The 26,800-nt window shown below is 42.8% G+C and overlaps 2 protein-coding genes across 2 annotated transcripts; both read right to left on the bottom strand.

Annotated features, from left to right (window-relative positions):
* Positions 1 to 1,148: 1,148 nt before the first annotated feature.
* Positions 1,149 to 9,858, bottom strand: LOC118429419 (fibropellin-1-like). The gene is made up of 13 exons (XM_035839906.1): positions 9,786 to 9,858; positions 9,282 to 9,491; positions 8,063 to 8,752; positions 7,489 to 7,716; positions 6,348 to 7,219; positions 5,685 to 5,829; positions 5,186 to 5,306; positions 4,409 to 4,542; positions 3,787 to 4,018; positions 3,271 to 3,473; positions 2,631 to 2,825; positions 1,711 to 1,950; positions 1,149 to 1,330 (listed from the first exon to the last, which is right to left on the bottom strand). Exons 1-13 carry the CDS (start codon positions 9,832 to 9,834, stop codon positions 1,149 to 1,151), a joined length of 3,501 nt encoding a protein of 1,166 aa, XP_035695799.1. The 5' UTR covers positions 9,835 to 9,858.
* Positions 9,859 to 10,495: 637 nt separating this feature from the next.
* On the bottom strand, positions 10,496 to 26,049 carry LOC118429418 (sushi, von Willebrand factor type A, EGF and pentraxin domain-containing protein 1-like). Its single transcript, XM_035839905.1, has 22 exons — positions 25,887 to 26,049; positions 25,101 to 25,352; positions 24,110 to 24,307; positions 23,360 to 23,560; positions 22,578 to 22,772; positions 22,144 to 22,344; positions 21,372 to 21,578; positions 20,901 to 21,001; positions 20,251 to 20,401; positions 19,554 to 19,778; positions 18,709 to 18,900; positions 18,051 to 18,186; positions 17,809 to 17,927; positions 17,502 to 17,586; positions 17,126 to 17,229; positions 16,432 to 16,623; positions 15,313 to 15,552; positions 14,686 to 14,874; positions 13,039 to 13,293; positions 12,252 to 12,494; positions 11,062 to 11,790; positions 10,496 to 10,728 (listed from the first exon to the last, which is right to left on the bottom strand). The coding sequence occupies exons 1-22, from the start codon at positions 26,047 to 26,049 to the stop codon at positions 10,496 to 10,498; spliced, it is 4,611 nt and encodes a 1,536-aa protein (XP_035695798.1).
* Between the last annotated feature and the right edge of the window lie 751 nt (positions 26,050 to 26,800).

Below are 26,800 nucleotides of genomic sequence, written 5' to 3'. Positions count from 1 at the left end.
CAAAAGATTTCGTGTTACAACGGAATCAAAGGCATGTTCGTAAGTTTGTTCATTGAGGAACGAAGCACTGGGACCCAGGATCTGTTGTGTAAACAAGGTTGCGAAAGGGTCTTCGCTGACATTCTTGTAACAAATGACGTAGTCCACAGTTACTGAGGTTGGTAACTCTTTCTCTGCAAAAGTAAAATGTTTTCTTCGTCAACAAAAGAGCACTTATATAGTGGTATTTCATCATCTAGCTATTGTCTTAGATGTTAAACTCTGTGTTCCGTGTCATCCCATGTTCTTAATTGATAAATCTAGAAAAGAAAGATGGCTGGATATTGTAATGCTGCTTATTTTATGACTACCATACCTGGTACAAGCGTAGTATAAAAGTATGAAATATTTTCGATTTCAGAGATGAGAATAACATATATCTATAGTGACAGAAGATTGCAAGTCTGGAAAGACCATTTCAACCGAGCAAAGTACATGTATAGCTCGTGGAATTTCTGTTGCAAGGCCTTACTTGTACAGCCAGGTATCCTTGCTGGAAGATTTGTGAGGTCTTGGTGCGTCCAAGTGTACCATGTAGAGGGACCACAGCGAAGATTTACGTACAGATCAGGGTTGACCACCATCATGAACCCAGCTCTGCAGTGAACCTCACACTTAGTGTCTACACCGTCGGGACTGCAGACCAGGTAGCCATTTTCTGGATGCCGCAACTCGGTGCACCCTGTAAGGATTGACAGTAATCGACGAAATTAATAAAGATCCGAGGATTTTTTTCGCTTAGTCTCAAAAAATCGACCCCTGCAACAAGGGCTACACACACTACTTTATCATAAGCCCAAGAACCGTCTGCCTTTGAAAAATCATGATTTAGATCGAGCACGCGATATCAAAACAAGGCATCGTGCTACAGTACCATGGAAAGCCACCGGAGGCATAATCTAAAGATTTCTTTTTCTTGCCAACACCTATAGCTACCATCAAACAAAATATCACAGATATCCGTCCATGACTTATCGAGTTATGCTGTTCACAAACAAACAAATAAACAGCCACGCAGTCCCAAAAATGTACATTTTCAAGTTTTAAAGGCATATTCGGACCGAAATCTTTCTTCAGACTTTGAAACAAAAGGCTTTAGTAATGATATTTCACATACGAGTACAGTCTGGTATGTTAACACACGCCTCTGTCTCCAGAGAAACTCCGGTACATGGGTTCCCGCCGCCTAGCGGAGGAGGGTTGTTGCACAGACGCTGTCGGGAGCGTGTTGAGTTGCCACAAGTGGCAGTACAAGCACTCCACTGGCTCCACTCGCTCCAGCCACCATTAACTACAGTAAAATAGAATATAGGACCATGTTTCACATAACTCTATTACGATTTCTTTCAGCAATCAAATACAAATTTTCTGTAAGTTTCTCCATTGTTTTAGACAATTGTCAAGTTGAATCTGCATGAAATATTAGTATGGCGTCAAACCCATGCAAAGCTTTATTTGGTGGTATGTGAATTTGTGATGTGATTAGCCCGTAGAGTAGCTTCCTTTAATGTTTCTGTTTGGTTCATTGAAAATATGAATGTGAAAAATAACTATAGTAATTTGCATACGTAATCAGAGATGGTTTAACGCCTCTCTCATGAGCTGTTATTCTAGATGTTTTTGAAAAGATTGTTAGGTTTATAGGTCTTTATATGGTATTGCAAAAGTTACCTGACAGCACGTTACACAAATCTCCTGAACACCCTTCAGGACAGCTGCAGGTATATGTCATGCTTGTCACGTCAGCTACGCAGGCGGCACCGTTCTGACACAGGTTCCCATCACAGGGGTTGAGTTGAGTCTCACAACGTTGTCCCACGTGGCTGTGAGGACACGTGCAGGTGAAGGTAAGATATCCGTCCCTGCAAGTACCACCGTTCAAACACGGAGAGCTTTCACATTGGTCTTCAGCTGTAGAAGTGAAAAGGGGTCGTGGTTATAGTTAAGTTATATACTGCAAGACAATTATATACCCCAAGCACACAGTGTCACCAAATTCTCAAAGACTTTGTCAGGGAAGAAAGGCCGGAAGGCTCTTGAGTGGCTAGCACAGTCCCAAGGCATAAACCCAGTTGAGAATCTCTTTTAGAATCTGAATAAACCTGTGAACATTGTTACGCGAAAGACCATTGGCCGCGATGAATGGGCCAAAGGTGCAAAAGAGAAGCTTGTGACAGGCTATTGTCCCGTCTGCAGCAGGTAAAGGTGCCGCGCGTAATAAAAAGAGAGGAATAATTTTGCAACCTCCTTTTTGTTTGTAAGTTAACGCGATTATAGATGTGAAAAGTTCCGACTTTTGCTATCAGATTAAATTGTAATGAACTATCATTTCACAAATATGTGATATAGTAACCGTCTGTGACTTGTAGGGTTCCTTATTTTGCCCACATAGCCAAAGTATGTGTGTGTGTGTGGGGAGGGGGGGGGGGTAATTTTGCATGTAACTGTATGCATACCTTGCTGCCGGCCACCAAGTCGCTGCAAGTTAATGTAGTACGTAGTTGTATTTCATCATCATTACATTTCACTGTAACAGCAAGTTACGCACAACTTTGTTTAGAAAGATAAAGACAGAGCTGAATGATGCTTACAGTCACAAACTGACGGCGACGAAATGGCACCATACTGTGGATCCGTCTGTGTAGCATCGACGAAGTCAGACCACGCAACAGCATCCCCTACGGCCACTGTCTGACAGGTACTGCTGAGTTCCACAATCTCGGACTGCGACAACTCTCGTGCCCATGCGTTCAGCTGGCTGATCTCCCCTTGAAACGCGGAGTCTCCTGAGTGCAACAACAACAACAAGAAATAGAATAGCTTATACCTCCGTGAAACATTTACAGAGTTTGTAAATTTCTTCTTTCATTCATTATGAATTTGTCGCTTATTTTATCTATGCGGGACCAAGTTTGGACCCGGGACAAGCCAATTGCAACCTTTCCATCCTGCCAGTCTCTGGTGTATCTTCCACCACACATCCTGTCACTCCACAATATACACGTGCATAAACAACTACGGACACACGCCAGGTAGGGCGAAGTATCTTAATGCTTCGTCATACCTGGCGTGTGTCCGTTGTATATCAATATAGCATGAAAGCTTGTGAAATGTTGGTTATTCACTTGATAGTCGGTTGCTGTTTACTTCGGTTTCAAACCATTTCTGAATTATGGAAACTTTTATTTGGGAACATCACAGACATTATAGACATCTGACATGGTTACTAACCGATGTTAGCATTGGTCACCCCAGTGGCCACAGAGACGACAAAACCGTCGGCTGGTGACGAGTTTTGGAGACTGGGTACGCGGGTTGTGTTTTCCATCATTCCGTCGACGTAAAGAGCCAGTACCTCTGACGCAGGCTCATATGAGACGGCCACGTGATGCCATCCGCCATCGGCACAGTTCACAGACGACTGGATAATAGTACTGGGTACAAGCGGAAAATAATGGTTACGCACTAAATCATTACGCACTTGTATTACGCACACCATAGGTTCTGCACTAAGCTTTATGGTACTGACAGATTTATCATTTTCTCACAAAATATAAAGCGTATGGGTGGAAATACCAATTGCGAGTGCAAAATGCCTGGACCGAAAGCGGACTCAAATGAAACTTATCCAATAATTAGCTATGTGCGTTTTTAATGGTTGACTACTTAAGTAGACTTTCGTCAGAGAAAATATAATCCGTTTTTGGTAAGTATAAAATCATATCAAGGTTGCAGAAAATATCTTACCCCGATAAAACAAGCTCAATGCGGTTTGGGTTTTGTACAATGAACAAAGGTTCCCTCGCGTCACTGTTATTCCTTGTGACGGCCACTGTTACCGGGGCGTAGTTGTTTGGCGCGTCCATTACACGCATCCACCAGGCAATGGCAGACATGCTGTGGATGTTTTGCTTGGAAACCTCTGAGTAGTGATTGCTGTCTGATGAGGTCACATGGATGTCGAAGTCTGTAGGAAGGGCTGACACAAACAAGAGAAATTCGTTGTCAATATTCTATGGTGACGATTGTAATAAAACCAAGGAATGTGATGGGCATTATAAGATATCTGCCCAAAAAGATTGCATACATAGACATATTGACAGCTTATCTTTACCATATGCACCTTTTTGTGATTCAGCTTTTGGAATATCCATGCTCTTTGTACTGCCATTTAAAAAAATTCAGCTGCGATGTTCGAAATACCGGTACCATGCTGGCAGAATATCAACTGGACTGTATGAAAATGATGACAAAACCCTCTCTTTTTATTGTAATGGAATGTTTATGTTTGTTTCATCTGATTATCTGCGTCATAATTAACAAGGGCTAAAATAAGGATAGGATGTCTTTATGTAGTCACACCACTTACCATATTCACACCTCACCCCAGAATATCCCGGTGGGCATAGGCAAGTGTACTCATTGACTCCATCCAGGCAAGTTGCGGTGTTCTCACAAGGACGACTGGCACAGTCATCAACATCTACTTCACAACGACGGCCACTGTGTATGAAAATTATGACCTCGGTTATTGTATGATATATGTTTTTAGGGATTGACGCCTCATGGTATAACCTTTCTTTTTACATCAGTGTACGGAGGTTTTTGTTTTTGCTGTGCGTGCGTTACTTGCTTGTGCTTTCAAATGATATATAACCACGTCTCACAACGGACTGACAGGAAGATAAGGACAACAAAGGTAACAACTTGCTGGATTAACAGGGAATTGAGTTGAAGCAATTAGTCACTTTATCTTTAAAAAAAAAGGCGAACAACTGATATGCATTCCTGGTCTTGGCCGTATATATATGATCAAAGGGGCTACTCATTCAAGGGGAGGTATTGTTTTTGGTCTTTCTTCTGTCTATATTTTCGCATTTGCTAATTACGTTAATCGTATAGTACAGGATGTGATCAATGCAAATATGTGATGTCAATCAAAACCTTATTTGCATAATTGATGGACTACAATAATATTAACCATGACCTATGAGAAACTCTAATGTCACTCAGTGGAATGAGTTCTTCAAACTCTTATTTGTAAGATGATATTATCTATAGAATTATTTGTAAGATGATATTATCTATAGAATGAACGACTCGCATTTTATAGCAGGAACAAATGGCAAAACTTGTACGAATTTACCTGAATCCTAGTTTGCAAATGCAGGTGTAGTCACCGATCCCGTCCAGACAGGTTGCTCCATTCTCGCACATGTTGGGAATGCAGTCGTCTATGTTGACATCACATGTTCGACCCGAAAATCCTTTAGAAGAGCAACACACGAGAGACGATTAGTCAAACAATTAAGAAATTAACCAGAATTGTAGCAAGCAATATATGCAGCAAATTACAATTAATGCAAGATCTTATGCAATTATCAGGCTTATTCAACTAACTCTATGTAGGTGACAAAATGAGAGGCACTAGCCATATACAAACAACTTAAAGTTTGTCAGTTTCGTTAGTTATGATCCTTTGCATAGAGCGTCGTTGTCCCTTTGTAGGGCCGACATCGGACAGAGCTGCCTGCACATCAACCCTTGACACTTTCACCAGAAACTGTATTTCTCTGTGACAATTCAGAGACAATTACAAGAAGTAGTAGCTCGCAAAATAGAAAAAAATTATCATATGTTTTTACCCTGAGGACAGACGCAGATAAAACCATCGGATTCATCAATACATTGCCCGCCGTTCCTGCAAGGCTGTGACGAACATTCGTTGATGTTGACTTCACAGTTTGTACCGGTATAGCCTGGAGGGCACCTACACATGTACCTGGCAACCTGGAATGCAACATTGCACGTGATTTGCCGGCGATGCCATGATTATCTCTTCTTTTAAATCGCCAACTGGTTGTATGTTAATTGTTGGTTTTATCTAAATATCTACTTTGTGTAGGACAGCAAGTTTTATTTGTTCAACCATAAACTATGTATAATATATATAACGTTATATATATACACACAGATAAAGTGAACCACGATTTAACACCATACTTAGGGTGGAATCTCACTGCACTTGCGGCACCGGTGCGAGACTGTGGCGTTCATTCTCGGCGGCACTGTTGTATTATTTTTCGCCTATCTTTTTTATAATCTAGATGCTGCGTAATACGTAAAAGTGTGACTTTGAAGACAGCAAAATACACCAATGGTAAGAAAATTCTTTATCTCTCAAATTCGTTGAGTAACCTCTGGAACTCCACAGTGCCGCACCGGTGCCCCAAGTGCACTGAGATACTTACCTTAACCACCGGACCACGCACGTTACAAGTGAATGCCTCGTATATAATGCCATTTACCTGATCTACGCATGTTCCGCCGTTCATGCATCTTGGTATGTCGCAATCGTTTATGTCTTCTTCACAGAGCCTTCCCGTAAAACCGTCGACGCAGTTGCAGACAAATGACCCGATGGTGTCAACACACCCTCCTCCGTTCATGCAAGGCTCCAAGCTACACTCGTCAATCTCCACTTGACAGTTTGTACCTGTCCAGCCTAACCCGCAGACGCAAGACGCAGTCCCTACACCGTCAACGCAAGTACCATTGTTTTCGCATTGAACCTCCATGCATTCGTCAATGTTGACTTCACAATGGAGCCCCGAAAACCCGCCCAAGCACGAGCATGTGTAGCTGTTCACACGGTCATGACATACCCCGCCGTTGCCACAAGGATTCGGGAAACAGTCATCGATATTCGTCTCGCAGTTCTTACCCGTCCATCCTGGTTCACATTCACACTCATAGTCGTTCAGAAGATCCCGGCAGGATCTTGCGTTTCTGCAGGGATAGATGTTACACTCGTTGATTTCGCTCTCGCAAAATTTCCCTTCGTACCCTGGGGAGCAGTTACAGAGGAATGCGCTTACAAGGTCAATACACGAACCGCCATTAAGGCAAGTTACGTTGTGGCAGTCGTCAAAGTTCTCTTCGCAATGGTTGCCTGAGGTACCTTTGGGGCACAAGCAATCGTATCCGGCTTCCTTGTCGACGCATACGCCCGAGTTTTGACACGGATTGCTGGTGCATTCGTTGATCTCCTGTTCGCACGTTAAGCCAGTGTAGCCGTCGGGGCAGGCGCAGGAGAAGGTACCAAAGCCATCGGTACATAGCCCGCCGTTTGCGCAAGGGTCATCCTCGCAACTATCCTCTTCTGTATCACACGTGGGTCCTGTGATTCAACAAAAGTAAAGTTAGATGTGTACATCCAATATTGATAAATGATGATAATAAATAAACAAATCAGATCAATTGCCAAAACATAATTGTCTGTTTACCGTTACTCTGTATTATCAACAGTTTGTAGTAAGTCTGTAAACAATATTAATGAGACAACAGTAAAAATAGATCAATATGTATCAATATGTCCTACAGGTTGCAACACTGATAAATCGTCTTGTGCATGTTTATATATTTGAAGACTCTTTCTTTGTCAATTACCTGTGAAATCAGGACTGCAATAACAGGTGTAGCCGTTGCCATCTACTACACATGACCCATTGTTTACACATGGCGATGATGTACAGAGATCTACAGGAGTACCACATGTCGGTCCTGTGGCTGTAGGAGGACAGATACAGCGGTACCCATCTCGTTCAGAGAGGCAGGTGGAGTTGTTGCCGCACGGGGATGAAGCACAGTGGTCTACTGCTTCTTCACAGTTGTGACCTGTGGAGAATTATGAAAATACATTTGCCATTTATATCAATTTCTAGCCGAAATGTATTTCTAGTAGATTTGAGAAAGACTCTTCCACACATTGAAAATCAAAAACATAAACTTATTCGCTGTCTCATTTACTTGACCCTAGGTGTGTAATGATATTGTTTTTCTTGCCATTTTTTAAATCAATAATTACCAATTGAGTAGCGGGAAAGCACTGGAATATGAAGATGCCTATCAATGTTCACATTACTATTCTGAAAGAATTACATTTTCACACATTATCGACTAACAAAAAATCTTGCTTTAGTCCAACTCGTTTATCTATGAAAGTGTTGGAGATATAACTTACCAACAAAGCCATTGGTGCAGGCGCAGGAATACTGATTTATCCCGTCTAAACAAATAGCGTCATTCGAACAGGGTCCAGATGCGCACTCGTCGATGTCTATTTCACATTGTATGCCTGCGAAGCCTTGTGCACAGCTACAGACGTAGTCACCCGTTTGCGGTTGCACCGTACAGCTGCCACCGTTGAGACACGGTTGAACTGAACACGGATCTCTAGGTGACTCGCATGTTTTCCCCGACAGTCCTTCGACACACTGGCAAGCAAAGTCGTCTCCAAGGTCTACGCAAGTACCGCTGTTTAGACAAGGTCCCGAGTCACAAAGATCCACATCAACCTCGCACAAACTACCCGTGTAGCCCATGGTGCACAGACATGTGAAGTCCATGACACCATCAACGCACACGCCGTTGTGAAGACAAGGGTTTCCGCGACAGTCATCTATGTTTGTCTCACACAAATCTCCTGTGAAGCCATTTGGACAGACACACTCGTATGACGTATCCTGACTAACACACGTTGCACTGTTTTTACATTCATGATGGTAGCAAGCATCAACTGTAATTTCACACGTGGCTCCCATAAAGCCCGGTTGACAGTGACAGATAAAACTGCCTACTAGATCTTCACATGCCCCGTTATTGAGGCACGGTAGATGTTGACAGTCGTCAATGTCTTCCTCACAAGTGTTACCTGTTGTAAAATAAAAATTAAAGGGCATTCGATTAGAAATTTCAGAGTTAAGCTGAGCCTTTCTATCTTATCCTAAAGGAACAGCGATAATCATGTATTTTACCTATATATTCAATCAGTGAGAGTTGCCATATTTGAGGAATAATCGACATAACAGTTGCCGATCACTTTTTTTTTCGAGAGGTCAACTCAGAACCAGACTGTAAGGTTTGATCTACACATAATTGGAAATATCCCATCCTCTTTTTGATACGTTGCTTCTTTACCGCACTTGAGATCTGGCTCCCAAACACAGGACCTCAAAAAACGTTACATCCCCGCCCAGAGGGCGTATCTAACAGAAGCTACGTCTAGTTTTCACCCGTGTGGACAAATAGGGGCATAACATTAGGATCTGTCAGGAATTAAAACCATGATTAATCGTATAGATTCTATAGCTAAGTCAACAATCTTATTCACATAACCACCCCGCCACTACAAAATTATATCGCATATGCTTATTGATAGCCACAAAAAAGCAACATGTTACCTGTATAACCCTGGCTGCATACGCAAGAGTAAGTGTCAATCCCATCTACGCAGGTTCCGTTGTTTAGACAGGGATTTCTCGCGCAGTCGTCTATGTTCACTTCACAGTTGTCGCCGATGAAACCCGACAGACAGACGCACGTGTAACCGTCAATCAGTCTGTTACAGACGCCGCCATTGCCACACGGATTGCTGACACATGCATCCAGTTCTAGTGAATGGGGGGTTAGAGGAAAGTTACCGAATTGATAAATCATAGAAATATTATCTATTCATTTATTGGTTTGGATGTTCAGCACGTGCACTCAGGGCTGCCCAACTAGCCTGTGCACGGCTATTACAAAGAAGTAGTCCTTCTGACATAGACAAGGACAATACAAATGTCTTTTTTACAAGGACAGGATAATTATGACAATATTCTAAGCACATAAAACGTACATATACAGTATGCATAGGATCTTAACACAACGTTCTGTGAATAAATGTAATGGTATAATTTCAGTACCGATGCAGCTTGATGATGAGATGGTCCCTTCTGATAATGTAGTTGTCATCCCTGGACATAGAAGGCACTGTTGCTGGCCTGTGGATGGTTGGTAGTATCTCCGTGGACAAGGTCGACACGGGACAAAGCCGTTATCGGAGTAGGTACCTGCTGGGCAAAACTCTAAACAAAGAAATAAAAACATTAACGTTATGTTTCACCCTCACATTAGCTGATAATGGATTCGTGTGATTCACAAATAAAATTAAGGATTAATTTACCTAATTTGACAACTCGACTTCTACGGAAAGTCATAAAGAAGTTAAAATCACTTACCTTTGCAATCAGATTCACTTGAGGAACCGATTGTCAGGGTAGAGAAAGAAGCATTGCATCTGTTGCAGATCGTATGCCCCTCCTGGTCTTGGTAGTAGCCGATGTCACACTTGGTGCAAGGCACGACACGTGTGTTGGAGTAGCTTCCTGGAGGACATAAGTCTGAAAGGAAAGTCATAAAAACATCTAAAAAGGGTAATATATGAAAATACAAAAAATGCAGAAAAGACCAGAGGAGATTTTGCCTTTTGTAGAAAATTTAGATTTGTACCCACAGTTTTGTTTTATCAACATTTGTATGTGACATTCTGATCAAAGCAAAATGTTGAATTAGCCAATGGATGCTAAATGATGTTGAAATAGATAGATTCTCAAAAGAAGAAGTGCTTCCAATACTAGCTGTTGGACATTAACGTACACCTCAGCTTTGTACTCATACATTTACTTGAAACGATAGCACAAGTACCTAGACATTCCGTGAGGTTCCTTGCGCCTTCATCGATGGTTGAAGTTCCCAGAGGGCAGGTCTTGCATTGGAACTGGCCCTCTTCGTCTTGGTAGTAGCCGACAGAACACTTGAGACAGTCGTCCGCGTCTTCGTCATAGAACGTGCCAGTGGGACATCCAACTGGACGTGTATCAACATCAGTTAGTGATTTCTTTCTGGTCCAATCGTGTCTAGGGTCTATTTTATTTCTAGACACATCCTTAACATGAAGCCAATGTAGGACAAGCTGACGCAAACGGTTGGAAAACAAACAAATGCAACGGTGTTTCTTAAATATATCATGTAAACTAGACATCCAATTCTCTATATAGTAAGTATCCTATTACACCATTTCTATCTTTTATCCCGGCAAACTGTCCAACTTACCACACTCAGGATAACCAGGATAATCAAAAACACCAATTAAATTACAATACCAACGAAACAACGAAATAACAACTAAAAGGTACACACCACAGTTCATGCTGTCGGGCTGTTCTGCATACCCTTTGGGACAGTCTAGCTCAGACCAACCGTACGTCAGAGAGTTCTGATCGACTTGAAGAGAGAGTCCTGGGACACTTACATCAAAGTCTCCGGAATAGATTTCCGCCTGAATGACATCTGTCATCATGAGAAGCTGATCGTCAGCTGCATAATACCTATCTACTGACGACAGGTTGGGGTCGTCATCAGTCATGTTCACTACCAAGGAAAACTTCATCGTGAGTAGGTACTGTCCCGATGAACGACTGCTAATGTCGGTCATCTGTCCTGTTACCAGCTTGCTTTGTCTCCCAAGAGAGCGTCGTCTCGAATTGGCCCCGCAGACAACTTCTACGTTTTCCCATGAACAACCTACAGAATCTGAACAAGCGCTGCCAAAGTCAGAGCCGTTCAAAATGGTGACGAACCGCTGGGCGATATCGGCTTGGACGCTCGGATCCGAGCAGTCTCCCGAGAAGTAATGTAGCTCGGAAGGCAAGACGAAACGATTTGGCCTGAAGCTACTGACACAATCAGGCACAGGGGGAGGGGGTGACCAAATTCCGCTAGCCCCGCATATGTACTTGTCACCTGGGTTTGACCCCCTGGGAATATCATATTGAGCGCTGCAGAACATGGAGCAGAATTTGCCGTACACCCATGTATCGCAGGCCAGGGCACCGTGAAGTGGAGGATTCAGCGGGGGACATGCAACAGCTGGGAAAAAAAGGTAGCTCAATGAGTACCTTTGGTCAGCGAATGGAAACGACTTTGACTTATGCCGTGCGATATTGCGAATTATTGCATTTTGGATATAATTTAATCTTTGAAATTTAGATACACATTTCGCATAGTTTGCTACCTAAGCAGTAATTTATTCTATGCACTTCAATAGAATCATTTCACATAGCTAGACAAATGACATGATATGAAAAAAAATGTAAAGAAAAATGTGACAAGCTTTCTGTTCATCTAATTGCTGATGTCACTAGATTTTAAGATTCTATATTTGATATTATTTATGCTGCTTTTATCTTAAATTATTGAAATGTAATGATGTTGATTGAAGTGTTATGACGAGTTTATGAGTGTTGTAAAATCAATGCAATTCAGCCTCTACGAGGATTGCAAAGTTGATTGAGAAATAAAGTTTCAAAGTTTAACAACAAAATACCTACGTCGCACGATGACAAGAAAAGTACAGGTGACACTTTTGCCGTTGTCGACGTTGGTGGCAGTATAAGTGACGGAGTGGTCTCCCCAGGGGAGGGAGCCGTTATTTGCTATGTTGGCGGAGACATCCAAGTCGCCGCCCGTTGGATCGTCGAACACGGGCTCTGGCCAGGACACTTCAGCAAGGCGATCAGTGGCTGTGATGGTGAGGTCGTCCGGACAGAAGACGACGTTTGGAGGAAGTTCTCCTGAGAAAAGAAGATGATAACCATGCATTTGGAATTATACCATAAGGTGGACACAGCTCGGAATACGAGATACAGTTACCTAAACTTGAGATGAGTCTTCAGTATAAGATGCCAAATTATCGCCGTACAAGAATGTAGATAAAATACTCAGAAGGGACAACACAAATTATCATAACACATCCCATCTTCTAGTCCCTCTTATTGTTTCCCTTTCCCATCCTCATCCACTAATGATCAATAAAATAGGCATTTGGCGTTTTTCCATTACATCATGCGCTTTTCCGGTATCGAATATGTCTTGGAAGCAGTTTAACAGGATAGAGCTTTTTAATACCTGTGTGCTTGCAATTGAACGCCGTCAGCATGCAGTTATAAAGGATTAAGTGACCCGGGGCCATTCGTGGATTTCCCTAACTCTCATAACTAAATTTCAATCCGGTTGTCAATTATTCAAAGGGGGATTGACCAATAAAGCAAACAAAGCTAGCTGGCTGCTCACGCATACTAGTACTGTATATAATATGTAATAATTACATAGTTTTACCTTTAATGTAGACCATAAAGGTACACGTGACCGAATTGCCACCGGAGTCGCGGAACTCGTACGTCACGACCGTGTCTGCCGTAAAGTTGTAAGGTGACGTAATGTCTACAGGTAGCTTGGTGATGCTTAAGGTCTCCCCCGAGTTGTCCGTGGCTCGTGGGATGTCAAAGGACACGGAGACTCCAAGGAACGAACTGTCGGTGATGGTGCCGTATTGGGGTCCAGGGCAAGTCAACAGTGTTGGTGCTGTGATATCTGAGTTAAGTAATAAAATACATATTGTCAGTCACAGAAGGCTACACGTTGATATTGATGCAATAAAGACAAGACAACCACATAACCATATCACGCAGCACGAGCATGGAAATAGTTCACCCGCCAGGCTTGGGAGCTCGAGCTCTATAAGGCTGTTTTTACCGGAACATTCGCATGCGTGGCCGTTGTCGACCGCTACTAGGGATCGTCCGATATTCTTAGGTCAACGGGCCCCGTCAAATATGAATAGGTACATTTTCAGGGGAGAAATACTGTCGAATCTTTGTTAATTCTTTTGAAGTCAGAAAAGGTTGTCCGCAAAACATTATGAAATGCTCGAATATGGTACTGACTGGTCATCGCTGCAGCGGTATTGCGACTACAGTCGACCATTTACAAGAAAACAGCAACGCCCTTTCAAAGCATAAATACCATGTTAAGACAAGCTCGTCGATTTAGTAGGAAAGAGTAAGCAACGTGTGTGGCGTAACTGGTAGAGCGTTCGGCTCGGAATCTAGAGGTCCCAAGTTCGACATTCGCAGTGTCGCCGACGTTGTGCCCTTGGGAAAGGCCTTCCTCATTTCACCCTGGTGTAAAATGAAATGGGTACCTGATTTTACATTGGTCAGGGAAGAAAAAGGACCTGTACTCTGTAAGTGGCACTGTTGATATGGATTACTAATTTGGGCGCGGTACGGCATTGTAATTGTCTATCCAAAACCAAAAATAGAAAAAAAAGAGCAAGCAATACCTTTACATCCACTTGGGACCAGGGTTTCATTTCTATCCCACGCTCCATCGAGGTTGCACGTGATGGTACGTCCATCGCCTTCTAGTTGGTATCCTGACCGACAGTCGAAGCTGCACGCGGTACCCCTGTGGACGTCACCCGGCCCGCCACAGGTTGAAGGGAACACACCGACGTTTGCAGGCGTTGACAGTGGGGAGCAGCGTAGTGCTGTCAGATAAAGTTTTACAGGTATGTTTTTTCGATGATGTTTAGATTGATTAAGGACAAGTAGATATCTATATTACATAAAATCATGCTGTAATAAACAACTATGCAATACTCTGAATAAAACTAAATTATTCACTTAAATTAGCGTACAACATAGCAATTAATTATCAACAACCTAACAGATATGTGAACTGATCGTCTATAAATCAATCCAATTGCTTGGTTAGATTTTAATCTTCCGTATCTTGCTACCTGAATGTAAATCCTTCATCGTCATTAGTTGAACCTCGTTTCCAGCAACGTGATTATTCGTTTTTAGACTAGATAAAAGGTGAATGCTTCAAAACGACAGGAAAAGTAGCAAAGCAGAAAAAAATATCTCAAGGTAGTCCAGATACCAAATTCTTGCACTTTATGATAGACAAGGAACTAACCTTGGCAAACAGGATTAGTAGCCCTGTCCCAAACGGCGTTGTTTCCCTGCATCTCACATGTTGCGGTATCTGACCCTTCAAGTTGGTAGCCAGCCGTGCAGGTCACCTGGCAGGTACTGCCGTAGGCGGTGTCGCACGTGCCGACAAACGATCCGTACAGAGGGGGAAGCAGCTGCTGACATCGTCTTACTGGGGAAGGAAATAAATGTATTGATAATAAAATGTCAATTTTATTGTTAAAAAAGTAAAGGTAAAGGTATACGTTGTCCCATAGGCATAGCCTTTTTGGTGCTGCATTGGCAGTGGGTAGTTATATATGACATGTGTGTTATCAAATGTGACACACACAGTATCGGAAGGCAGATCCCAACCCTCTCCTTCCACCACCTTTGTCGTACCCATTTGTACACCTGAATTGAGTGAGAAAACTCGTGTTAAGTTTTATTTACTTGGACACAGCGTCTAGCAAAGAACGCCTGGAATGGAGCCTTTCGATCTTGTGTCAGCTAGCATACCTACTAGGCAATTAGACGGTTCTACTGCAAAAACATATTTTTAAATGTTTCAAGGCGTATCGCATCAGTTAGCTTACTATACCAGTACTCTCTTGCACAGACTCACACATACCTTTGACTCTGACGTCAAACAGGCAGGTTTCTGTGTTCCCTGTAGCGTCGGTAGCAGTACACGAGACCTGGTAATCTCCAGCTGGAAGTACTGCCGGTGATTGACTGCAGGTGACGGTTGGAATTTCTCCTGAGTTATCAATGGCCGATACAGTCCAATTGACGAAGGTGGACTGAGAGCCTCGGTCGGCGTAGAACATTTGGTCTTGCGGACACTGTGAAAAGCGAGGTTTCTCTATGTCTGGAATAAAGGAGAAATTGTGGATTAAATGAATTGGTAATGATACGTTTGACTACATTACACCCCTTACCACTGTCTCTCTGTCTCTTTCACTGAGTGTATTCGCGGCTCTCCACTTGGCTCATTTGCCGTCTTCATACTATATTAGATAAGAAGATATCATACAGGCCTTCAGGTGGCTGTAAAAAAGACTAGTACTAAGGTAAAGGTACATTAAGAATATGATAGGAGACATTCAGCTATTAGGTCTTCTTTCATTGCATTGTGTCAACTTAAAGCTAGTTAGTCAACATACCTGAGCAAACTAACGATGAAACGTTGGACGACCACTGCCCGTCTCCGAGACAGATGACGAACTGACCGGACTGAGGCGTAAGTCTATAACCAGTTCTGCTGCAGGAGAGGATGCAAGTGTCTCCTACGTCGGGAGACACTTGGCAGGAGGACGGTGTTGCAGAAACATCTCCAGGCAGCGCCAACGGACTACAGGAAGCTCCTAATTTATGTTGAGAATGATGTTAGCGGAGATGCTTCGAATATGCAGATGTTAATACCTATAAAGTAAATACTAGAAGAAGTTAGCCGTGTTTGGCTAAAGCAGGGCTCACCCCACTTTTAGTATCTAGTCCATCCAGACACAATAGCAGCCATAGCCTTGTAGAGATTCTCAATTGTAACTGTCTAAAACTCTACAATGTGCATAGAACTTTATTTTCACTATTGACGTCCAATCATTAGAATTTCTGTGAGACTGTCACATAGCCGATAAGGATTACGGACATGACATTTGGCATTCCAGCAGCAAGCTTTTTAAGTCAGGCCTTCGCTATCATGCAGGGACTATATGTCAATATGTCGTACAGCTTGTTATATTCTTACTTTCACAAACAAAGTTGAAGGAGGTCCATGTCCCATCCGAGAGACATCTAGCGCTGTTGACCCCCGATCCACTGTAACCATAGTTACAATAGAAAGAACAGACAGTTCCGAATCTCTCTGTTGTGGGTGGTTCGTTAAAACAGCCAGACTTAACAGCATTCGCTGGTGTTACTAACGCTGGGCACTCAACAGCTGTGAAGTAATGGTACAACATAATACATCACGACTTAATCTGTATTTCAAGTACAGTCAAACTTAGACTGTTGAAGAAGACCACCCAGGGATCTGTTTGAGCAGGTGGACAATATAGACATTATTCTCAGAGCTTCTGTCAGTAGAAAATTATATAAAGGACGACCAAAGAGTGACTGGCAATGGCCAGTACAGTTTCAAATGTACTACCAGCGAAATTTATAACGGTAATTAGAAAACGGTGCCAATGATGTCCTTGTATATGTACTAGTACATTCCGGAATACACATACATTTTGTAGGGGTGATTTCTGAATTCATTTCATTGATTATAAAAAAAGTGCATCATCGTCCGACCTGCCAAACTACATATGAATGCGACAACGGGAACATACAGATACGGATGCGAACGCGCGTTACATTTTTCTTTACAAAAATAAAACAATGTCGCCGGAGGTTACGCTCCGGTCACAGAGCAACAATCAGTTTTTGCACGTACTTACCTCTGCATACCGGTTGTGAGCCGTTCCAATATGAGCTGGAACCGTCAGCGGACAGTACACAATGGCGGAAAGGCGAGCCATCCAGCATGTACCCCTCGTTGCACCTAAAAATGCGCATGAGACCAAAAGCTATTAGATACACAACGTCCTTTTAGTAAAGTATCTGTTAATGTTTTGTCAAACTCATATAAATGATATTTAATGCTGACATAATCCAATTCACCGGCGTATGGCAGAGTCACTGTTAACTTGCACCGCGGATATGCAGAACTATAGTCACAAACACTTGTATGTGCCAGCAATGCAAAGCGGCAAAGACGTTGATGAGGACACTTGTATGTTCTTCTTGCATATATGACAACACCAAGATAAATACCTGTATTGGCACTTGCTTCCGTAAAAGTCTCCAGAGCAGTTTACTGCACCACTTGCAGGCGCTTGTACCATCGGGCATCTGTGCACTGAAATAAACAAATTAAGAAATAACAAATGGGAAAACAGCAAATGAACTTGACAAACCAGTCTTTCCAAATCCCCCTGAAGTCAAACATGTCATAAACTAACATCTTTGATATTGAATTTATTTATCAATATTAGGCAATATTAAGGAGCTTTCACACAGGAAGCCATTATCATAAGTTACTGGATAACGTATGGAAACTGATGAAGATTTTGTGTTTTACCTCTCACGACCACAAAAACGTCACATTGAGCTCTATTATTCGCAGCGTCCTTAGCAACATAGGTGACTACAGTCGTTCCTTCTGGAAAATCGTCACCCGGTCCCCTTTGATTCGCTGCCCTGCAAGCACATCAAACGCATATAACACAAGTTAACATGAAACATGAACATGTTACACATTTGGAAAGAAATATATATATATAATCGAAATATAACGTTATGCATAGAAATCTTCACTCGTACCTGGATACATTGACGTAGTTGGAGTTGTCAGTTGCTGCTGGTTCAGTGAATAGAACGGTGGCAGATGTCTTTCCTGCGTCTCCGATGGCGTTAACGTAGGTTGGGCATTGGCCGGTGAATCTAGGTGGCTCATGATCTGTTGAGAGAGCAATTGAATAACAATTTATTATCCCTAAAAGAGTTCGTACAGTTTTAGAGAAATAACGATTTCCCTTCCTAAAAGGCCAAGTGACCTGCATGCAACATGGCTCAACTAATGGTGCATTTACCGAAGCCCCTGTCGTGCGTTCACGACCTTTCCACGACTTATTTCCCGACCATTCCCCAACAAAGTTTAGTGCTGGGCTGGGAGCAGCCTACAAGCCAGCCTATTCGAGCTCCTGCTCGTTACTTTGATCGCATCTAATTATAAGAAAAAACTAACTTTCCCGAGTTTGAATAGTCGACTGGAGAAGATGGGTTTTAAGGACTTGATCTTGAAGGAAACCTCGTCAACCAAACCCAAGCAAAGATGACCTTGCTCACGACAAGCTACGAACCAAAAATCGTTATGAAAAGGCCAGAAGGCCACGGTTAGCTAGCAGTGACAGGGGTTTCAAAGTTTACATCAAAGATACAACTCGTATGTTGACTGTGTGCGCGTTTCTTTGCTACTCACCTTTGCACGATGTTTTCCTGGTATCGCTCCACCTGCCATCGGTAAGGCATTGCTTGCTGAAGGGCCCCATTATGGAGTACCCTGGGTCACAGTTGAAAATACAGATCTCCCCGTTTGATACAGAAGGAGACAAACATGTCGCTGGGATGACCATGCCATTTTCCACAGTGGGAAGACCGGAGCACTTGATTGCTGTTGAAAAAGGTGATATATATATATGATATTTATCTAGTCTAAATGGTGAAGGGTGAATAAAGCTGTCTGGTAATACGTCTAGATCTTGTAATGTATTTTGAATGGTGTTCTCCATGATACTTACGATGACACAGAAGTGGCTCTCCAGTAAAAGTTCCGTTTCCTCTACACGTTCTGGTGACAGCTGTCTCGTTTGCCGGTCCCTTGTAACCCCGGTTGCAATGGAACTCACAACTGGCACCATAGATAGCTTCCGGGGGATTACAGCCAAAGACAAAACCGTTGACGAGAGTTGGTAGAGGGCATGTTACGCCTGTGGATAGAAAGCAGCAAGTTGCTAGAGTCGCCTATATACATAATATACAAAGATCATGTCCAAACAGAAGTTTGATGATAGCAAAATCTAACTGGACCGAATCGACGGGCGTCGCCATCTTGGGATTTTGACACTTTCTGGTATCAAATGCTGCTTTACTACCATGGATTACTAGATGGCGTTTCAGTACCACGGAGATGCCGACTCCAATAGAAAGCATAAATGAGCTTTCATCAACTCCTTGAAAACACAAATAACCTCCCGACCTAGAACGTTCTCAATAACAATATAGGTGTTCACCGGTAGTACATAAAGCTTTCACTGATGCTCATACCTGTGCAGACGGGTACAGGGCCTGTCCAACTGGCCTGTAAGGTGTCATTTCCAGTTCTATGGCACGTCCTAGTCGTTACCGTAGACCCATCAGCCATGCTGTAGCCTGCATCACACGTCACCTCACACTGACTGCCCCGTACGGAACCTCCAGAACACGTTCCTTTTCCTGCCACAAGCGTGGTGACACCGTTGACGACTGACGGCAATCCTGGACACCGAATCACTGAAAAGATGCATGGCATGTCAAAGAAATACTCAACATTATATATTGTTCCGTGTTATGTGTTTCTTTTTGATGTTTGAGAAATACCAAATTGAATATTATTATGCAGCAAATTATAGCAAAATGTAATCGTATTGTTTTATGCAGAAATTTGTTGCCCTTCGATATCACAAACGAAAGGTGGCATCATAAGAAACTAGAGCCAGGGACCTTGCAACATGAAAAACGACAAGAAGAAGATTTAAAGGATTAGACACTTAGGCAGGTACGCGAGTGTTCCTTCACTACGGGAATGCCTCAATAGTATATACTGTTGTGTGTCATAATAACCATTACTCCACTACAATACTGTTTCAGTGCGTAGCCTACGCAGAGTCTGTAAGATTGGCCCAAATTGACAAGGCTGTTTCCCTTGGGGTGCAATGAGGCTTTTTCAATTTAGACATCAGCAAAATTGAAATTAATGTCTCACCTCTGACGTCAATTGCCATAGTGCAGGACGCTCTGTTGCCAGCTGCGTCGGTTGCCTCGTACGTGAAAAAATGTCGTCCTTCGGGTAATTCGGTTTCTCTGGTTGTTGATCCAGACAAAGCAGAAACTATGTCTTTTCCGGCATCATTTGCCTAGAATTGATGAGACGAAATGGGCATATTAATCAGTATTGTGAGATAGACGGCAACAGCACTGCGCTCTCAGTCAGACCTAAAAGGATGTGCGTAACCTTTAATTTCATACTATACAAAATGTAAAAGCGTGATTGAAAAGACAACAAAACATACACGTCAACGCGTAAAAAGGTTTAGTTTCTTTCCTAACAATCCGTTATGCGTCGGTCGGAGCGACCGCAGCAAGAGAAAGCACGGCAACAGCTATCGGCGAAGAGGGAGTATAATGTCTTAGTCTTATTTTTGAATGCGCAGTTGGGTCTATACTATTTTCCCCTATACGAGTTTCTCCATTATTTCCGCTAAGTGGTGCCACATATCAAATTTGATATTGTGTTACAAATTTACGATTCTGTAACGCAAAAGGTACAAAGCTGTAGCTAGGGACAAAAAAAAAGAACCAGAGCGACAATTACGCTCGTATGTTGTTGATTATGTAGTAGGTACCATGACTCACCAGAACTGGTTCCCAATGCCAGTCCACCGTAGCTGTGTCCTGACCTTCGTTAGCGACCAGTATGATCTCATCTGGGCACTGCAACACTGGTGGCGCTAAGTCTAAACAGTGGCAATGTGTAGCATAAATTAGTTTCATGATTAGTGTACCTATGATATTGATGGTAGACGGAGCTTCAATAAGTTTATAGTAGAATCTTGCAGATTAGCTGAGGAAACACTTTGGCCCGGGTTTAAATTTGTCCCACAAGCATGTAGAAAAGTAATGTTGCTGTTGATTCAGGAACCCGAAGTAGAGTATGTAATGAGTGAAATGGACATGGTTGCAGGAAGGTGTGAGGTATTTGGTTTATTCCTTACATACTAGGATGGACGTCGAAGCTAGCACAATTGATACAGTGGTATACATTTATAGATTGTGTAGGTGTGTATAATTCTAGTTGGATACTACGTGTTTCACTTCATGCCTTACCCCGACAACGCAGCTCCGTGCCATTCCATCCTCCCCCGGGTAGACATGTTCTCTCTGCCGATCCCGCAGCCGTGTATCCCTCGTTGCACATGGTACTGCACACTGCTCCGACACTCTGACTCTGCTCTGGTTCAGTCCTGACGCCGTCATGATAGCAGGCTGTGATGTTTCCATTGTTTGGCTTGGGAAGGTGCCTACACTTGATCTCTAGATATTAAGAACAACAAATATAAACAGTTTGATACATTGTATGACTTTCAAACTGATCATTTAAGACTTTCGGTTCCGTCATTGTTCCAGAAAAGAGACAGAGTCAATGGAAACAAACACACTTCATGTTAGTATCTTTAGTTATGTTTACCAGTGGTATGAACATAAAAGCAGTTTTTCGCATGGACCCCATTGTATCTTTGACATCATCAAATCAGTATGGATTTCATAACGTTTGGTATTAATTTAGCATGTATAGACTAACACATGGTAGCACACATGCATACTAGACGACCAATAGAGAAGTTCAATATCCTCAGAGATTAAAACGACGTCTGCTGATGGACTCTAATTACATAAACCAATAGCGCATGCACTATGGAGGGGTGTTGAGAGAGATAGCAGCACAGGACAAGGCAGAAAGTGTGACAGTTTTTAGAACTCTGAGAGGGATGAAACAATGGGAAGTGTAGCTATATTTGAGTGACATGCATGTAGATGCAACTCCTAAATAACATGTTTTGAATAAGTGTGAGTGGTATTTGACTGTATAATTTCATACCTTTGCAATTGATGGTCCCATTCGACCACTGTCCCACGCCATTACCATCTGCTATGCACGTCCGTTGTACTGGGATGGCAGGCTCGTAGCCAGTGTTACATCCGAGGATGCAAGTAGTACCATGGGGTTCCTCACTATTAGAACAGCCCAGTTTATAGCCATTGGTCGGTGTAGGTAGGCCAGCACTATCGCAGGTAATAACTTTGGATATAAAAAGAATTACATTCATTAAAAGTCTTGGAGAACCTCACTGAATGTCATGATGTATTTGGGATAAGTCAAGAGTTGTCGATGCATGTATTAACTGTGCAATTATCAAAACTGTTATACTGCATACAATATTACTGTGCAATTATTGAAAATCCTAGCTAGCTTATAAGAAAGGGTTTTCAATAGAGCAAGCAAGTGAGAGTTCCTCAAGAAAGAACACATACCTTCACAAGATGGAAGACTGGCATTCCAAGTTCCGTCCAAGAGACACGTCAGGAAACTTGAGCCGATCAGAACATGACCAGGACTACAGGAGACACCACAGACACTTCCAGCAGAAAAGACGTTACCGAAAGGACAGTCTTGATCAAAGACTATTCTCCCATTTGCGATGGGTCCAAGCGGCGAACAAGTCGACTCTGTGTGGAAAGGAACAAACATGTCTTTCACTAATCTCATGTTGAGAGATATGGCATACTGTAAATGCAGAAATGTTCGCGGTGCATTGATATTCACGGTTTTCGTGGTGACCACTTCACCGCGAAATTGAAACCACCGCGACCATTTTTCTATCATGGTGTTAGACTGCAGTCTATGGCGTTACCGCGAACTTAAATTCACCGCGAAAAGTCCTTTTTCTCGCTACCGCGAAATTAAATCCCCGCGAACTTAAATGCATTTACAGTATTATGAGATACGATTATGTGTTTATTGCCTTAAAGCTTCTGCAGTAAGGACGACATACAGTTGTGTTTGATTGCCCGCGATATCCTTACCGAATAAAAGTCATATAAAAATAAAGCATAATTTATCAATGATATTGCCCCCCCCCCCCCAACAGTTTTCATGGGTGTTTGCATGAAATGTGAGGATGCAAAAGAAGCAAAAATGCATCATTTTCTTCTACCCTCAAGGAACTTGCAACAGTATAATACTATACAATATTCCCCTTGCATTGAAATTGCCCAGGGAATCAAGTTTTATCTTTGAGTCAATTTTAACGTACCGATGCAAGTGGGGATGTTGCCATCCCAGACTCCCGTGCTCTGGCCAGGAGTGGACGCCTTGCAGGAGACGGTGCTATCACCCTGTAGCTTATAGCCAGGATCACATTGGAAGTAGCAGTAGCTGCCGAAGGTATTGCTGCACGTTGTGTTGACCAACCATCCACCGTTTTGTATGGACGGAAGTTGTGGACACTGAACAGCTGCAACGTAAAGAATATACACAGGTTTGACTCCTATCTGTATATATAGAGAGATACGGATTCAATGTAATGTTGTAGAACCCAGTGTAAAGCTAAGGGCACATCCGACCGTACGTGCAAATACGTGCTGTCTACGTGTCGAAACGTAGGCAATCTTTTGGGATCCGTAAGTGGTAAGTACCGCCTACGTACGAACTCGTAGGCAATCCGATGGAGTTTGGAGCACGCAGACACGCCGTAGAACTTTGCCAAAACTGCGGATTCGCCCCCCGTACGTGCCAGTACGGGCGACGCGCTTGCCCTGTACAGCCTGAAAGTTTACAGACATACGTGGCAGAGGTGGCCTCCCAAAAAACGTACGGACAAATTGTACGTACGGCGGGTTGTGCTCTTAGCTTAAGGGAGTGGGCGACGATGGTGATGATAAGATAATACATGTATATATTCCTCTCCAAAGCTGCATGATATGAAAAATAGAGGATGGAGTACCAAATTGCACATTTTCTCTGTCAAGCTTTCTATTGTAAATGACGTTTGATACCAACTTACGCTGGCAGTTGTGTTGGCTTGCAGAATGGGTCCAGTAAGTGGCATCTGTACTCAGGTCTAGCTCACATGTTGTGGTCGGATCTCCGTTGAGGAAGTATCCCTCATCACAGGTGTAGGTGCACGTAGAACCATAGTTGTATTGGTTGTCACAAAGGATGCTTGCATACTGAAGAGTTTGCAATCGGGAGCACTTCGGAGCTGGTAAATGATAAACGTGTATCTTGTCATGTCTTAGTTTTAAACGTCCATTAAATAACACTACAGTTCATGACGCTACCATATCATTATGGCGCATTATACCCAGACGTATTATTAAGTACATGTAGAAAACTTCTCACTGATCTTGCCGTCCACTGCAAGGTACTAGGTAACGACATTGCTACCATACAAATGAAGATTCACTTATATATTCGGAAGATACCTTAAGTTCATGAACAGAATGGGATACCTTCAATTCAGTTCATGAATTTAACAACAGTGACTAAAATGTTAAGAAGTGAAAGTGCCCAATCATATTATGTAACTAACAAGGGTCTGAACATACATTGCGTGTTATTTATAATGGGGGCAAATTGTGTTTTGCCAACGAATGTAAAATTCTAAAAGCAAGTCCACAACATTAAACTGAGTACAGTTATGCTACAATAACATTAGCACACGTTGCCTGTATCGGTAGGGGATGTAGCCCCGGCCGGGCCCGGAAGCCAAAAATGTATCCCATTGGATTGCCGTATACTGCAGGGTTACCTCCAGATGTTCTCACGATTAGCGTTCGGCATCTAACTGTTAGCAGGCCTAAGGTTAAAATCAACCTGGGGCCCGGTCGTGCCACAAAATAAAGCGGTAGCTGCAGGGTGTTCCGCGGGGCCGGCTACGTAGGGGTAACGCCCGGCCCGAAAGAGCAAAGAATTAGCCCGTATATACTACCCTGCCGGGCCCCTTACTAATTGTTACTGAAGCATTACGCGGTACATGTAAGGAAACTACTTACTTGTTACGGTGACTGTAAATGAACAGTTTGCGGAGTTCATGACTGAATCCGTCGCTGTGTAAACTATGGTGTGAAAACCCTCCTCAAATCGTGACCCTGGAGGTTGACCCACAGTCTGTGAAACGTGGACGTCTTCACCCGAGTTGTCTTCAGCTCCTGGTGCAGCCCAGGACACAAAGGCCGAAACGGTTCCCTTTTCCGCTTGGGCAGAAATCGGGGAGGGGCAGTTGGGAAAGGTAGGTGCTTCCACATCTTTGAAAGAAAGAGAAGATGGTTAAGAATTATACATACAAAACCTTTTCAAAACTACGATGAACAAAGGGGTGCTGCATCTTACATTCCCCAATTGGTTAATGTTGGGTTAATGATGACTAGTTGATATTGGGTTATTGATACTAGGTCAATATTTGGTTAATCGGTTAGTTGTATACGATCCGTAAATGAAACCATGGTCGGTTTCTATAACCGTCACATAAACCACCGGGTGGGCGAAGTTATTATCACATAGCTATATAAGCAAACATAAAACGACACAAGAGCCAAGGCATGTCCTGTGTGACATACGCAAAACTTTTATGCTACACAACTTGAAACATCTGTCAATTGATAGGTCAATGTAAAAGGACCACGTCTGGTACACTTTTATGTGTAAGTTGGATTCATGTAGAGTATACGTAGTAATGATCGGTAGTTATGGCACAGTGAAGTCTTCTCATTGGTCAATGCACATGCCATTAGGCTACTTGATTATATGATAAGATGTGATGGAAAGAAATGTCTACTTACCTACACAGGAGAACTCAGTATCAGTAGTGTTGGTCCATACGCGTGAGGCAAGACATGACCTCTGAACCGATGGGATGTACGTGCTGTTATTTGCCGGGAAATACCCATCCTCGCACTCGTACGTACAGATGCTACCGTAGTAAGTGCTACGTGTGCAGGCCATTCTGCTGTTAGGTGGGGCAGCCGGTGGTATGCCACAGTCCTGAACTTAAGTTACAAAAAAGACCGTCTAGGTCAATACTCAGGGAATGCAAATCAACACAAAGAAATAATTTCCCACAAATGTCCACTTAAAAAAACTTGGATTAGTTGATTTGCAGAAAGATGTCAAAGATTTGGAAAATAGGCTATAATTGTGTTCGATAACAACAATAACTATACCACAATGCCGTCTTGTATGAGATAGTTGTTCTAAACGTACGTAATGATATGTTTTTTTTTCTACTGCCCTATACATGTAAGAGTCACATAGCAGCAAAATCTTTCAACCGACGAGTCGAACGGCGTTCTCTCAATGATCGTGCGATTTTTAGAGATTGGCCGAGGTCCTTGAGCCCAGTCAAATGTCGGAAAAAATACGCTTCTGGCTATCTTTTCGTGATCAAGAACATATACTGTCGAAGCTAGTCAAATGTGTCAAAGGAGCTTTAAGTCCTTAAAAAGGCGACTGGTTTTCTTAAAATAGTTGCATGCTGCATATAAAGCCGTTTATAGGGCTCAAGCAAATGCACCTACTGGAACACACGACTTGAGATCCGGTCCAGTACCCGTTGATGCAGGCCCGTACTTCGGTGCCAGATGTTCTTGCGAAGCCCGTCTGACAGCTGTACCGGCATACCGATCCCTCTGCCTCTCCCTGGCTACACGTGACGTAGCCGTCCGTTGGTTGTGGCAGGGATGGACAAAATGTTGCT

Source organism: Branchiostoma floridae, chromosome 13 (genome assembly GCF_000003815.2).
Source record: "Branchiostoma floridae strain S238N-H82 chromosome 13, Bfl_VNyyK, whole genome shotgun sequence".
NCBI classification, from domain to species: Eukaryota; Metazoa; Chordata; class Leptocardii; order Amphioxiformes; family Branchiostomatidae; genus Branchiostoma; species Branchiostoma floridae.
Note: the sequence above shows the minus strand (reverse complement) of the source record. Positions and strands in the feature narration are given on the sequence as shown.